Source organism: Mastigoproctus giganteus, chromosome 8 (genome assembly GCF_048544385.1).
Source record: "Mastigoproctus giganteus isolate SK-2022 chromosome 8, ASM4854438v1, whole genome shotgun sequence".
Lineage (NCBI taxonomy): Eukaryota > Metazoa > Arthropoda > Arachnida > Uropygi > Thelyphonidae > Mastigoproctus > Mastigoproctus giganteus.
Window position 1 is genome coordinate 16,397,929 of NC_143582.1, and position 16,612 is coordinate 16,414,540.

Consider the following 16,612-nt stretch of genomic DNA (forward strand, 5'->3'; position numbering starts at 1 on the left):
ATAATTCTTACAAGAATTTATAAAACAGTTAGTACTTCCACTGACAGAATTTATATAAAATTTTACAAAGAATTCCATTCACTAAAAAGCGAATAAAAAATAATAATAATAAAAAACTTGACATTTCAGAACTCAAGATTTGCTGTCGTTAATTGAGACAGCTGTAGAACAGATTGACATCTGTTCTACAGCAGATTGCACCTCAATCAGATCACCTCGCAGGTGCCTAGTCTCCAGCCGCTGCAATTTGCAGAACTTAAGCTTTTCTTAGTAAGAGGACCCCTTCATTCCCTTCACCAATCTTGTTGCCCTTCTCTGTACACGCTCAAGCAACTCAACATCCTTCCTAAAATGAGGCCTCCAGACCCGTACGCAGTACTTAAGGTGCGGCCTGACCATTGCCTTATACAAAGGGATAATCACCTCCTTTTCCTTGCTAGCAAAATTCCTGTATATCATTGACAAAATCCCATGACTTGCTCTGGCAGCCTGTCTGCATTGCTCAGAAAACTTCATATCTGACTGCACAATTACTCCCAGGTCTTTTTCATTTTCTACCACCCTAAGTGTAGTACCACTCGGCACGTTCTTCTGGGGTTACTTCTACCCATATGCAGTACTTTGCATTTGTTCAATGTTAAACTTCAGTTGCCACTTCTCAGCCCATCTACCCAAATTTTCTAGATCCTGTTGCAGTAGCACACTGCCATTACCCTCATTAACAACCCTGCCAACCTTTGTATCATCTGAAAACTTCGATACTAAGCCTGATATACCTTCATCAATATCATTGATAAATATACATCTTTATATAAATATAAAGATGTTCAGCCCTCGTGAGTAGCACAGTTGGTATAATCACCGTTCTCCCCACACCGGGTGGAAAAGACCCGAGTTCGAATTCTGCCAATTACGCAAGGAATTTTCATGGGCCTTTTTCACAGGGTGGCTGAATTGGTCGTTCTCAGGCAAGGCTAGCATGATTTTTCTCCCGGAAACTCAGGTTTTTTCACAGGAAGCAGCAAATCGACAACAAAACACACGCAATTTACAGACATATTATATACGGCACAATATGGCCTAAGGTTTCTGATACGCCTAAACCCTGTTACAACCAACCAACAAGGTTTTCACTCTTTATAATTTCAAAAGAGGCAGAACTAGAATTATGGCGAATTGCCGATTCATCTTAGGTGACTAAGTTCGAAGAATAACTGAATCTGTAATTCATTTTTAAAACATGACAATTATTATAATCAATTGTAAAAACCTGCCTCCTTTACATAAAAAGTTACATTTTATAGATAATAATTTATTCATAATTTTATATTATAATTATAATTTAATTATTTATGAAAACTAAGGCGCATCTTTGATAATTTTTTTTTTTTTTTTTTTTTTTTTATGAAAACACCAAAACACGAGAGGTATTATAACCTATAGTACTTAGTTACCGTACTTGGGTTGGAGGTTGAGAAGATGAAAGAAGATATGGCTATAGACATCAAAATTTCTAGTTACGCTTCAGAATTTCAAATTAAAATTTTTTTTGAATTTTTAAATGTTTCAGAAAATGCAGACACATAGGTTCTTTCCTTTTTTTTTTTTTTTATTTTTGAAAATACAATAACAATAAGTTCTTCAGATTTCTTCTTCACCTATCAGCTGGGGTCCTGAGGCGATGTAGAATTTTGAGGCTTCTACAAAATTTTGTGTATTTGGTTGAATATTCAAATTTTTGGGCCTCATGTTAGGTGTGCGCTACGTGCCAAAGCCACTAACCGCTAGAAGGGGTCAGTATATTATGTCTGTAATTGCATGTATTCTGCTGTCAGTTTGCTATTTTCTATATGAAAAACCCAAGATTTCGAGAGAAGAAATCTCCTGAGACAGACTACTCAGAGGGGGGGGGTGAATTCATAAAAATTCCTGCAGGAATCATTGTCGGGATTCGAGCCCCTTCCACCTGGAATGGGAGGACGGTAAATAGTCACCGTACTACACGCGAGAGAAATTTATCAAGTCCAGGGGCATTTTTTTGGAAGGGTTTTGAAGTACTGGCATGATCTTGCTTGGCCAGAATGACAGTTAAAGCGGGATTTTGTTGGCCACCGATATAACGTCGTCATTATAGCGGGTGGGGGAGAAGAACGACCATGAAATGTGCTGTCAGCCTTGGGCATTGATATATGAGACCTAAATGGCATAAATAAATAAAGAAATATATAAATATATATCTGTCTATCTATATATATATATATATATTTTTTTTTTTTTTTTTTTTTTATGTAAACCCCAAACACAAGAGGTATTGGAACCTATAGTACCGTGCTTGGGTTGGAGGTTGAAAAGACGAAAGAAGATATATATATATAAAGTGATTTTACACAAATTAAATAAAAATTATGAGGGATTCTTCTGTTTTAGGTAGATACAAATACAAATTATTACTAAAGTACTACGAAATTTTCAAATTTTAACTGTCCGAATGTAATTAAAGTTTAGCCATGTTATTCTTTATTTCTCGTTCTTTTTAATATTTTAAACGAAACCGATGATACTTTTACTGACTGATTTTATTTTCATTTGCAGTGAACCGGCATGGAAGAAGAAGTTACACTGTCAGTTCTTACGAACTCAGTACCATCGAAATTTGCTTACTGTTTATGGTTACTAGTCACTTGGCTCACTACAGTATCTTCTAGTCCGTTACTGGAATCTCAGACGAATCCAACGCCAACTACAGTTTCCCGAGTTCTTGGTCAAGAACTTAATGCATTGCTTAATACTCAGGGTTTGACAAAGATAGGCAATCCAGGTTTAGAACTTGTCAGGCAGTTACTGAAAGAACTTCAAGAATGTCGGGCAGGTAAAATACCGAGCATGAGAAAAACGCTACTTTCCAACAAATCTGTTACCTGCAATGATGGTTCCCCAGCTGGGTAAGTGTGTGAGTTAGTTCCTCTGATATCGGTAAAGAGAATGGTTAAAAAAAAATTAAAAAAAAAAAATCTTTATGCAATGTTCTTTCCCACATTGTGATCAACTGAGCCCAAAAACCAAGTCATTTGTTTTAAATACACTTCTTGTCATTAAATTGAGTGCATGCTTTGAACTCAAAATAAGTGGAAACATCAATATGAAGTATAACCTCTATAAACAGCGATGCAAGCAGCCAAATAACAGGTTTAAGGAAGCTGCATGGTAAGGAAGCATGTCTACATCACGTAGTCACCGTTGAGATATGAGGGCTACATGTGGGAGGGCATGGTCTTGCTGTGAGTTTGGGATGAAACGTAGAAAGGACAAAGGCACTAGTCTTAGAATGGTTTAAACACAATGTCTTGCCGTCAAAGTGCCATTAATAACGACCAGTTACAACAACCACGGCTGTTGTAATTGACAGCTCTTCATACCGTAATTCTGGACTTTGGCCCGGTATGCTGTTCCCTGATGCAGACTTGATTAACATTGTCCATGGCGTGTTTCCATACGTGCATACTGCGGTCGCTGGATTCCAAACAGAAACGAGATTGGTCATGAAAGACGACATGATACCGTTCTTATTCCCAAGCAGCTCTCTCTCTCTCTCTCTTTTCCAGCACCTTCCTTGGGGTTGCCTTCCCTATTGACCCCATATTTCTGTCTCTCCCCCCAGTCTTCCTCCCTACTCTATCTGTACACAAGCGATTGCACTACTCGTCCAAATTTAATCATGTCCAAATTAATGTTTGCCAATAGTTTCGGCCTTTCAAATCCTAACGCTATAACCCCCCCCCCACGCGAAAGATCAATTTTTTTTTTTATGTCCTAGCCACCGAAATACACTGCCAGAGTAAATAATTATAATGCTGGTATACCTGGCCTGCCTCTACGGGGCTGAGTGCGGCCAACGTTGGGCCTCAGCAGGGGTCCAGCGGCTAAATGGCCAGAAGAACAGCGGTACATAACACTATACGTATACAATATCCATACACTTTTAAATCTCTGGCCTTTCCAGTGAACTGGCACACCTACAATGAAAGCAACGCGGAGATGGGGGTAACCCCTGGTGCCGCTTGACACTAAATACACTCTACACTCTTCCAGAACCACTATCTGCGCGGGTAGCACAGTGGTATCGTCACCGTCCTCCCCACACCTGGTGGAAAAGGCCCGGGTTCGAATCCCGTCGATGACGCGAGGAACTTTAGTGGGCTTGTTTCACTCCGTGGCTGAGTTAGTTGGTCTCAGGTGTAGACAGCAAGGTTCTCCCCCCCCCAGAAACTGGGGGGTTTTACAGACAAAATAGATATATGGGTATATATTAGAAATATTGGGCGGCCCTAATATAATATGTAATTTATTTTTTTTTGTTCCGGCTCCACTGAAGATCTCACAATGATAGAATAGCCTCAGAGGCAGACTACATAACAGATAGTGAGCTACAGCCCCCCCCCCCACTCCACTTCTTGTAGTTAACTACTGATCGTGCTCCCCGACAGGCGCGGAGAAGGATGGAGTTACAATGCTAGAAATCTGGCAGATTGTGACATCTGTTTCCCATTGTTAAGTCGGTGGATCCTCCCTTTTTTTGATTTTGTTTTGATACTACCAAAGCTCACACGACATATCCAAGTACCTCCCTGTACCTAGTAGGACAAATAAAGATTATATACATTTATTCTATTTTTACAACAGTGCCCAACGATTCGGGTCACCAGACACACGAATGGCGATTTGCCGTTTTGTTCCTCCATCTACTGCCAACCAGTGATCCAACCGTTTCCAAAATTCGCAAGCGTTAGAGTTCCGAGATCTGCTAACCACAGTCCTGATTTCAAGAAGTCTTTAAAGAATTCCTCTAGTCTCCTGGCTGGATTCGAACCCACGCTTCTCCAATATGATAAAGGCTGAAGCCACTATAGTGTCACTGGCGATCTATAATCAGAGGCTGTTCGCAGAAAATCCCACAGCGACAAGCACAGGGTAAGCAGGAAGAACGTACTCCACGATCAGGTTTATGATGTAAACCAAAACGAAAGCTATCACTACGTAAATATGGACATGTGCAGTACTGGATGAAAGGAATCCGTGCACCACCTGGCACATCGAGAGCGAAAAACAATGGGTATACGCGGCCGTATCTTTTTTCTCGTGACTGAGCGAGAATAGATCATACAACAGTGCTGTGAACGGCGACAGTGGTCATCGTAGCAGAGTAAATGTATAATGTAATCGGAAAATTTATATATTAGTTTAAATTAGGAGTTACGGTATACTCAGAAATAATAACAATAAATAAATAAATAATAATAATAATAATAATAATAATAATAATAAATTAAATTGCTATTTTTGTTAAAACTAGACAAAATTAGGGCAATATTAAAACTGCTATTTATTTAAAGTTCCAATAAGCAATTATAAGATTAAAATCAAAAAGTTGGAATAATACACTCTCCCACCACCTTCCATCCCCCCTTTCTGACATTGACAGTAAATTTCTACTGAGAAATCCTATGTTAATCTGCTGAATCCTAAAACCCAGGTGCGCTGATCGTATTTGCGATAAGGCTAAACAAGCACAATGGATGCTTTTAGATTTCGCGCGTGAGTGCATTCCTTCACACCTTTTAACAAGAGCCGCCTTCCGCAATCGCCGAAGCAGGAGAAATCCTCCAAAGCAGGCCGCCTCTTTGGTAATGCCGCGGCGAAAAGGTGCGCACGTGCTCACATGGAGTGAAAGTTCAACTTCTTCCCGCTGGCGGAAGCCGCAAAGGGAGTTTTAAGCCTGAAAGATCCGACTTAAATCTCAGGTCTTAGTCTACCCATTTGTTCACCGTTGTCGGCAACATCACACAGACAAGATGGAAGCGTTTCTTGCACATAAATAATGATCCCAAGATCTGGAGAAGATCCTGGAACCATTAAAATGTAACTAGAAATGAGGAGTTAAGAGAATTTATCTGTCGTTCAATGAGATGGTGAAAAAATAATGATAGCAAAGAGATGAGGGAAGAGAAATTCATTTTGTAAATCATGGTGTGTGTTGAGTAATTTTCATAGCAAAACTTGAGCTGTTTTTCTCAGATTTTTTTTTTTTTTTTTTTTTTGTTCCAAAACGTGACCTTTTCATCCCGAGATTTAAACAGACTGGCCTGAGACTCGACATTATAATATTGTAACATTGTTTATAAATTAATAAATTTTCTGTTTATACTCTGGGACGACGACTACATGATCAGAGGAGTTCATAAGGTAGCGAGAACACAAGAAACAGCACCCTATTTAGCAGTCACGGGCTTAAACTCCTGTCACTCAAGGCACTTGTACTTCTGCACCTTCGCTCCTAACCACCCGGCTACGGCGAATGCAAGTCGACAGCGGATACTAAATTTTAAATGATGGCCCAGTTCACACTTAAAGTGAAAACCCCCAGCTCCAAAATCTCATAGTTAGTCCGAACTTTCCACATCCGTGTATCACATAGATACGTGTGTATCTATGTGAAAAAACAGACGACACCGTCTCCCACCTTATCCTTCTCCTATTTAACGTGCTTTGGACTTTTCGCTGTGTTGTAAGGAAGGAAAGTAAGGAAGGAAAATCGTTTTGAATATTTTCATTAGATTCTTTTATTGCGTTAATTTGAATTTTAATTGTTTTAAATTGATTTTGAATTGTGTTAAATTGATTATTTAATTATTTATATTTTACTTTAATGTACCGGTAAGTTGTCGATTTTTTCGTTTTTTACGTTTTAATTTCTGGAGGGTATCATACGGAAGTGTTCTACGTACTACATTGAGGTAAACTCCTCTTATTAATTTACTAATATTATACAACTCATATATTTACAATTCACTAATAATTCCATCTATAAATTACATATTTACATAACTGTTACAGAAGGTATATTTTTACAGTCAACAAATTATTATTGTTCTTAAAGCAGAAAGTTTCACTTTTATTCACAATTCTTTGGTACTTTGCAGCCGATTCATATTTCGGTAAGTCTGTACGAATCCTGGAAGATCTCTTTCCGGTATGTTGCATCCTCACACAGTTTTTCGGCATCTATGTGCAGAGAGTTAAATATTTTCGCTCCATTTGATGGGAAGAATCTTTGCAGGCTACTAAGATTGTTCAGGACTGAACGCAGTGGATTATTTACTTCTCCGCAAAGTCTAGCAGTGACACGCGGTTTAACTAGAATATTATCCAGGACTGGAGCATCTACTCTGCCTGTGAGCATTTGTGCGAGAGTGTGTATGTTCCTGTTAATTGTCCGCTGCATCCAGGGTGTGATGTTAAGGTTTGAGTAGAGAATGGCCCTTGAGATAGTAAAAGGGTGGCCAGCAACTCTGTTAAGCCATCGCAAGAACCAGTACTCGATCCCAAGGACGGACTTATAATGTGAATCTGGAGCTGAAGACCAGACTTGCGAGGCATACATTGCAATTGGCAGGACACACATTAAAATGTACTTGGTCGCTAGCTGAGGATCCCTAATTTCTACCAGTTCCTGTGTAGTAGCCCATAAAGCGGCGAATATTTTTGTCTTCATATGGGCGAAGTGTTGAGGAAAGGTGAGTCTGTCATCCCACTTAAGACCCAGGTCCAGGTGAGAGTGCACTTTTTCCACACTAGACCCGTTCACAGAGATCGAGATGTCATTTTTATTCTGCTTGTAAGTTATAGTCATTTGGGCAGACTTCTGTGCATTAATACGGAGCCCGATGCAATCCAGGTAGCTCTCAAATTCTCGGATTGTGCTATTTGCCATCTGACAAATACCTTCTGCTGATTCATGGTCTTTGGAAGTGATGAAGAATTTTACATCGTCAGCATATGTTATAAAATTGTAGTACCGTGCAAGAAACGGCTCCAGGGCGGCCGCGAAGATAGTAGCCGAAAGAACTCCCCCCTTGTGGCACTCCTCGCGAGATGGTAAAGCAAGATTGTAGCTTTTGGTGCTTAACAATAAGTTTTCTATGTTCTAGCAGGCTGGTTATTATAGTTAACAAATTTTCTCTTACATTAAAATAATTCTTTAAAATCGCAATGAGCTCTGGAATTGAGACGTTGTCGTAGGCTGCGGAGATATCCAAAAAAATAATATCAATTTGCTTTTTCTCATTTAGTGCTTTCTGCACGCGAAAAAGGGTTTCCAGTAAGTTTGTTATTGTTGATCTACCCGAAATAACTGAGTGCAAATGTGGTGGTCTATGGCTGAAACAGTGTTGATTGATGGTGGGAAGCAGTGCTTTTTCGAATACCTTCTGTAGGGTGCAACTAACAGAAATTGGTCTGTAATCCTCAGCCAATTTTGGGTGTTTAATCTTTGGTATTGGGGTTACAATGTAATTTTTCCAGGCGTGTGGGAAAGCTCCTGACCTAATGATTTCCTGAAAGATGTGCAGTAATAGATCTATTATAAATGGGCTACTTATCTTAAGGATGAACATTGGAAATTTATCTGGTCCAACAGTGGCCTTATTGGGCAGATCGTTGATTGCTTTCATTACGCTCCCTTTGGTGATTTGTATTTCACTCAAAGGAGGTCTTGTTGGTTCCTCTATTGCCGAATAGTTTCGCTTGTTTAAATCTTTCAGGAATTCAAAAATTTTGTTACCATTATCAATGTTCTCAATTTGATTCAGTCCATGCAGGTTACTAAAAGTGTTATTAGTCCATTCCTTGAAAATGCATTCGGTCATATTCTCTGTGCTATTTCTATTGCTAGTAATTCTTTTTGTTCTTTTTAGTTTATTATGAACAACACTGCAGTGTGCCTGTCGTTTTGCTTTGATGAAATGTGCTCTTTCTTTCTTATAACGAATGTGATCGGCAGGATGACCCGTTCTTTGCCATTTTCTATACAGTTTTTGCTTCCTGAGGAAACTTGCTTTCAGTTGTGGGTTAAACCATTCTTTTGTTCTCTCAGATATTTTGATTTCTTTTGCTGCTCCTTCCAATGCTGTTTGGTATAGCTTTTTAGTGATCATTTCTAAAGCTTCATCTACTGGCTTTTCTTGTAGGTCATTCCAGTTGTAACTAGTCAGGTGACTGAGAATGACCTCTGCATTAATATACTTCACGGAGAAAAGATACTTACTTTGCTTTTCCCAGTTCGTGTGGTTACCCTGCATGTATTTGTGTATCTTCAGTGCTGCTTCTATTTCAATGGGATTGTGGTCCGACTTAAATTTTATGCAGTTTTGCGCTAGCCTTATGTCTAAGGAACTATGATACAACAGGTCAAGTTGCTGCATTCCCCTTGTCACTGGTGTCGGAAGCTGCGTTAAGTGCAATGCACCCAATGTCGCATCCAGCTCTTTCTTGGCCTCCCTGTGTTTCGGAAGAGGCAAATTAAAATCTCCCGCTATTATTGTGTCGATTGCTGGCTTTAGATTTGCAGCAAGCCAAGCATAGAGTTCGTTTCTTGTCTCCTTTGTGTGCTCAGGTGGGAGGTATATGATGCATAACTGTATTTTCGAATACAGTTATGAAGATTCGAAAGTTATGAAGTTATACCTAGTTCCGAAGATTTCAGTGGCAAGGGCTTATATATATATATATGATCAGGTATTTCATCAGGGGTCTACACCTGACCATGTATCAAAAGACTGCCTTTCTATACTTGGACAAAAATGAGTAATAGAAGAAAATTTTGAGAATAAAGCACATAAGATCGAAAAACAATATATCCCTTACAAAGTATGGACAAGGTAGTCCCTACGCAGTGTTTATAAAGAAAGTTACGATAAAATTATGGAAAAATTAACTGGATGCAAAATTATTTTAAGTACAAAAGTAGTAGTAGTAGTAGTAGTAGTAGTAGTGGCACATGATGCAAGAAAGCAAGTGTAGGAGCTTATGCAGCATCAGCCAAAAAAAAAAAAAAAAAAATCACACCATTCCCTCCAAATGCCTGTCCAGTTCCTCCTTAAATTTATTTAACCTATCAACTTCCACAACGACAGATGGAAGTTTGTTCCAGCAATTAACCACCCGCTGGCTAAAGGCAAATTTCCGCACATCTATTCTACATCTGTCCTTTCTTAATTTGAACTTATGTCCCCGTAGGTTGGTAATCTGAACAAGTGGAAGGATCCCATCAGAATTCAGCGTGCTCAACCCATTCAAGGCCTTATAGACCTCAATCAGATCACTGCGCAGGTGCCTAGTCTCCAGCCACTGCAATTTGCAGAACTTAAGCCTCTCTTGGTAAGAGAATCCCTTCATTCCCCTCACCAATCGTGTTGCTCTTCTCTGTACACGCTCAAGCAAATCTACATCCTTCCTAAAATGAGGCCTCCAGACCTGTACGCAGTACTCAAGGCGTGGCCTGACCATTGCCTTATACAGAGGGACAATCACCTCCTTTTCCCTGCTAGCAAAATTCCTATATATCATTGACAAAACCCCATGACCCGCCCTAGCAGCCTGTCTGCACTGCTCAGAAAACTTCATATCTGACTGCACAATTACTCCCAGGTCTTTTTCATTTTCTACCACCTTAAGTGTAGTACCACACAGTTGGTACGTTTCTCTGGGGTTACTTCTACCCATATGCAGTACTTTGCATTTGTCAAGGTTGAACTTCAGTTGCCACTTCTTAGCCCATCTGCCCAAATTATCTAGATCCTGTTGCAGTAGCACACTGCCATTACTGTCATTAACAACCCTGCCAACCTTTGTGTCATCTGCAAACTTCGACATTAAGCCTGATATACCTTCATCAATATTATTGATAAATACACAAAACAACAGTGGACCCAACACCGAACCCTGTGGGACTCCACTAATAACATTAGTCCACGAAGAGCAGCACCCATTGATTACCACCCTCTGTCTTCTCCCACTTAACCATCCTTTTATCCATTGTAGCAACTTACCCTTAATACCATTCTGCTCCAATTTGTACAGTAGTCTTCCATGCGCAACAGTGTCAAAAGCTTTCCTGAAATCCAAGTATATGATATCAAAATTATTTTTTGCATCCAGTTCCTTTGTGACCACATCATAATAACCAATCAAATTTGTCAGACAAGACTTTCCCTTAACAAACCCATGCTGTGTTTGAATTATTGCTGCAGTCTTGTCTAGATGATCCTGCAATGCATCTTTAACCAGCGACTCCATTATTTTAGCCGGAACAGAAGTTAATGAGAATAGAAGCAAACGATAAAAGGTTAATGCCAATACCAAATGCCAACGTAATGAAAGTTAAAAAAAGATATGTAAAATCGAACATTAAAATTAAAAGCGTTAAAATTTTAAACGCGTTAAAAAATTGAAAGTCTATACCTGAGATACAGAGAAGAAAGGGTTGGAAATGACAGTGAAAAAAAAAACACTTATGTCATTATGACTTAAGTGTTTTTACACTTATGTCATAATGGTAAAAGTCTAGTTAATGTCAAAACATTAACTAGTCTTTTACCATTAACAGACTTAAACTTTTATTTAAAATGTGAATCAGCCGGACTCATAAAGGTGGAATAGTATTTCAACTGCTGTTTTTCCCTAGCTCGACGCCAATGGGCGTACGCTCAAAAAAAAAAAGAACAGCCTTATATACGGAGTGAATATCACATTACAAGTATAGTGCTGATAAAAAGTATAAGGTGACTTGGCGAAGTAACAGCCCTCAAAGGCAGATGTGAAGTAAAAATTAAGACATTTTTACAAAATCCATTCTTCGGTTTTTATTTGTTGAAAATAGATTAATAACTTTTTCATTCAAGTTTGGTGCACTGTTGACCAAGCTTTTCTCTATTGAAAGCACTGCTTGCACATTTAGCCTTTCCTGATTCATAGTGCTCCTTAAAAATGATTTTATTCTTTTTAATGTCGAATGACAGCGTTCGGGCTCTGAAGTAGTCATCGGAATGGTCAAAAGAACTTTTATGAGTTTTGTAAGTTCACGAAGAACTTCAGCTAGATTATTTTAAATTTTCTGTTTATACTCCGGCACGACAACCAAGTCAGTAGAGTTTACAATAAATCGTCAATACAAATATTTATCGTATTTAGCATCACGGGCTTGAACCCCGGTCCACTCAAGGAATGCGTGCTATGCACTCTCGCTCCTGACCACTGGGCTACATCAGGCCCCTTTTCAAATATAAATTTCAGCAATTCGGTTAATTTGCAATAATTGTGTAGATCATGTCTGCTATAGAAAACTTGTAATTCCTTAGAAGTTTTTCTCTTTCAATCATGGCTCAGTAGTCTCCTGTACCTCTTCCATGGGCATTTTCGTACGAAAAATAACAAAGTTCTCCTTGTTAAACAATTTAGCAACAATTAATTGCTTTGTAAAAGAATATCTCTCACCTATGTCAACACTTATGTAGTCGCATACTTCCTTCGCTTCAACCATGAGTGTTTTTGAAGGATTTTCACAGTGCATTGAATTCCTGATTTTTAGAATTGCATTCTTAAAGTTTTCTATATATTCATGTATTTTAACTGCCTCAATTTCTCGAGATTGCATTTGATTATAAATAACTTCCACGTGAGGCATTATCTGATGGAAAAGTTCTAACCAGAACTAGAATTTTTCATTACTCAAGATGTGCAAAATTCCAGTTGCTTCTGAAATCGTCTTATCTGCGTTTGCTATCGCTTGTAGTTCCTCCGTGCACTTTTTTTAAGGATTCAAAATTTTAATAAACACTGTTCACGGTGCGTATATTGAAGTTCCATCTTGTAGGGGAAGGTCGGGCAACACGGCTGTCCATATGCTTTCTGAGAACAGAGAGACGCTATGGTGATCTCGAGAAAAATGTTGGTATCGACATGAGATTCGAAAAGAATATTCTTGAATCTCGGGTACTACTTGCTGCATTTCTCATCATCAGATTCAGTTGGTGTGCATAGCAGTGAATGAAATGTGCATTTTTGTACACTTCTTTTATTTTAGCCTGAGCTCCCCCTTTCTTCACATTTGCGCCATCGAATGTCTGAGCAACCAGTTTTTGAGTATTTCCTTCGAGTACATACATGTTATGTCTAACTGATCTAGAATGCACGTCGATATTCCGTCTGCCGTTTGGTTTTCCGGAGTGAAAAAATCCCAAAAACGCTCAAAAATGTCTCCATTCAGTTCATATCTCAGAACAATTACCATTTGTATATGTTCTGAAACATCTGTTGTGCCATCAGTCATGACAGCTACGAATGGAGCTTCTTTAATTTCTCTTTTTTTACATCCCAGCATATTTGCAGTAAACAGTCAAGAATATCATTCTGAATAGTTTTTGAAATGCCTTTAAATGCTGCATTACTTTCTAAATGGTTCTTTAAATTGGAATATAATGTACAGGCGAAATTTATTAGTCTTCTTAATGCTCCTGGATTTTTAGAATCGTCTTTTTCGTCAAGTCCATGTAAAGGAATTTCAGACTATCCGCAAAATTTAATGCAGTCAATTATTTTAGATAATACCTCACGATCCTTGGTAACTTCTGTTACGTTTGCAGATCGAAAGTCTGTAGGCCTCATTAAACTGTTCTTTAATATTTACGCTTCCTAAAAGCGATAGAGAAATCACATTATCAATATGTTTCTTCGAACTCTCATGTTTTAGAGTTTTTTTCTTTCATTCTGTTTGTTTATAAAGCCACTTTTTGTCCACGTTACCTCCGAACAGTAAACGTGGAAAACAAAACAATGCATTTTTAACTTCACAACCACAAAGCCAACTTTTCTTCTGATACCATTCAGTTTTAAAACTGCGAATATATTTCTTATTATTACTTATTTCCCGCTGAGAAATTTGAATCTTTGTTGTGGGGCGGATTTCTTTTTTAATCGCATTTTTTTCTTGGAGAGATAATTGTGAAAAACTAAGTTGCTGAAGTTTATTCACTGTTACGCGATTTACTTCATGGGGAAGCATGGAGGTCATGATCGAATCAAATTTCACAAAATCGTGTGTCGTAGAAATAATGTTTTATTTACGCATCACCTCTTAATACTGTATAACTTCAACTTACCAAGTTCAAGCTCAATTCGCAATTAAGCTGTAATCACATAATTACACTATTGAATGTTCAGTATTGACTTAACACTGATATTATTTAGTGGGAATTCTGGCGAATAATAAAAATACACCGACATTGTGGCTACACACCCTTCATGGTCAACGATGAAATCAGCACTACACGCTTTACAATGACTTTGATTCGCTTCACCTATAAAAAATGTATATTGGCAAGTTGCCAATATGCTGGTTGCCAATGGCAACCAACTACCAGATATTCACTGGAATGCAAAATGTGTCATTGCCTGGCGTACAGTGACGTCTACGGTTAATTAAACTTCAAAGTTGGAAACGATTTCGTGTTTTTGTTCGTTTATTATTAAAATGATTACTGGAAATGGAGGATGCGGGTTCTGTTAATAAAAATATTCATTGTTGCATTATTCTTCACAAAATTTCATATAATTCCGTTTACTGTCTATCTAGAAATAAAATAGCTGGGGATGCTGCAGTGCCGTAGTGCCTATGGACGAGCGGCCCCTGATAATGTTTTTATAGTGTTTTAACACTCATTTCCAACGCTTTTAATATTAATGTTCGATTTTACATCTCCTTTTTGAACTTTCATTACGTCGGCATTTGGTATTGGCGTTAGCCTTTTATCGTTTGCTTCTATTCTTATTGTACTTAAAATAATTTTCTATCCCGTTAATTTTATCGTAATTTTATTGTAACTTTCTTTATAAACACTGCGTAGGGACTACCTTGTCCATACTTTGTAAGAGATATATTGTTTTTCGATCTTATATGCTTTTATATTCTTTATCAGTTTTGGGCAATTATAGAAATGCAGTGTTTTGATACATGGTCAGGTGTAGTCCCCTGATGAAATATCTGATCATGTGTCAACTTTTGCCTTTGCTGACAGCTGATTTAATTGCATTTTTGCTTTATTTCCCTTTTTTGAACCATATCCAAATTTGCCCACCCTCTGATGCCAGCTACCATTACCTTTATTTTCATGTAATCTATTTTATTTTACAGGTCACCATTTTTTAATTATTTTTTATTTATTTCATTTATTCATATTTCGGCTATCTTTGCTTTTGGCTGTCGTGTAACTTATATTTATTGCAATATATATATATATATATATATATATAAAACATGCTCGCCCGTTCAGTTAGAGTGGGGGTGAAGACTGAAGAATGGAGGGAACAAGTAGAAGTATGGGGATGATAGGAAGGCAACCCCAAAAGGTCAGTTGGGACAAGTCCCACCAAGAGAAGGAGGAGGAGGTAGGGAAGGGGCGGAGACAGAAGTCCATCTCCATCCCCTCCCTTCCAAGGGAAAGGGGATTTAAATTGAACCAGGTTAGGGCACCCTGTTCAGATCGCCAATTGGCGTGGTGGCAGCGAAGCTGCGTTGGTCAATCTGGATGAAGAGTTCCAGTCCGGTTGAGGGAAGGTAGTAGATCAATTCCAGTGTAATCGTCATTTCTGAGACACTTGGTGTCTTCCAGGGTATGTAATCATTTCCGAGTGTAATTTCAGTTTGGTCCAGTCAGCGATGCATCCTTGGTGAATTGCGACTTACTTTCTGACCGGGAGGTAACATCAGTTGGTTTACATTTTGAGTGCAGTCTTGATCCGGGATATCCAAGGTTGTGGTTAGATCAGGCCATTTATAGTAGTAGAAGGTGCTATGTACCTGGAAGAGCGCCGCGTCGCACAAACATTTTTTGAGAAAAGCGAGTAAAGTTTGCATAGTCTTCACCAGATTGAAAGATGTGATGTTCCTGTTCTTTCTGAAGGTAGTGCAAGTTTGCAAGAAGGGCGCATCTAAGGTCCCGTATAGATCGCAATGATACGTGATATGCTCCCAGTCTTTTCTGGCCCCCCCCCGCGCAGTGGCATAGGGGATCCTCGATTATTTCTAGCGCCTGAAGTGTTGCATTGATGAGTCCATACCCAGTCAGGAGGTAAGTGACCTGTAGAGATTAACAGGACACGGATCATTCCAGCAAAAACTCAACTCTATGGGTATCGAATTACATCCTTTTTGCCATTGTGGAAATGAGGAGGCCTGGGCCCACGTTATGTATAAGTGCTCCTCCTATGAAAACCACCGGTTACAACTGTTTACAGTAATCCGAGGAACTCCCCGCAATCAGGAGCAAGATCTACTAAATGACGGAGATAAATATATTGCGTTCACTCGATTTGCGCAGGCTGTCTTCACAACAAGACGTGCCAAGCTCATCGCTGCTAGGACAGTCCAGAATACTCCCCACTCCCTGCTAACCCCTTCGGGGGTTATGATAAATGTAAACCTACAGAAACAATACTTCAAACCCTTTATGGGTAGGATTCATGACACCCAATTTAGGGTACGAGATCACTGCTGGCACTCATCTGGGTGCTAGATCAATACACAGGGGCACCTGCTCCTGCGATTTTTCATCCCCTTCCCTACCCCTACTTCGCCTAAATCCATGGTGGATGTCTTCACTATTAGTCCAACTTTCTTTCACCCCACAGTCTGACCTTCTCCTCTCTTATTCCCTGTGAACTCTCTTTAACAATTTTTTTTTTTTTTTTTTTTTTGTGGCCTCTGTCACGAAGTTCAAGCGAC

The 16,612-nt window shown here is 38.9% G+C and overlaps 1 protein-coding gene across 1 annotated transcript in view; it reads left to right on the plus strand.

Annotated features, from left to right (window-relative positions):
* Window positions 1-2,601: 2,601 nt before the first annotated feature.
* Notum (palmitoleoyl-protein carboxylesterase notum) overlaps window positions 2,602-16,612 on the plus strand; it is a 98,003-nt gene continuing 83,992 nt past the window's right edge. The window contains exon 1 of the mRNA XM_090380148.1: window positions 2,602-2,942. Within this exon, the coding sequence (XP_090236274.1) occupies window positions 2,602-2,942 (341 nt within the window). The remainder of the gene's footprint in view (window positions 2,943-16,612) is intronic.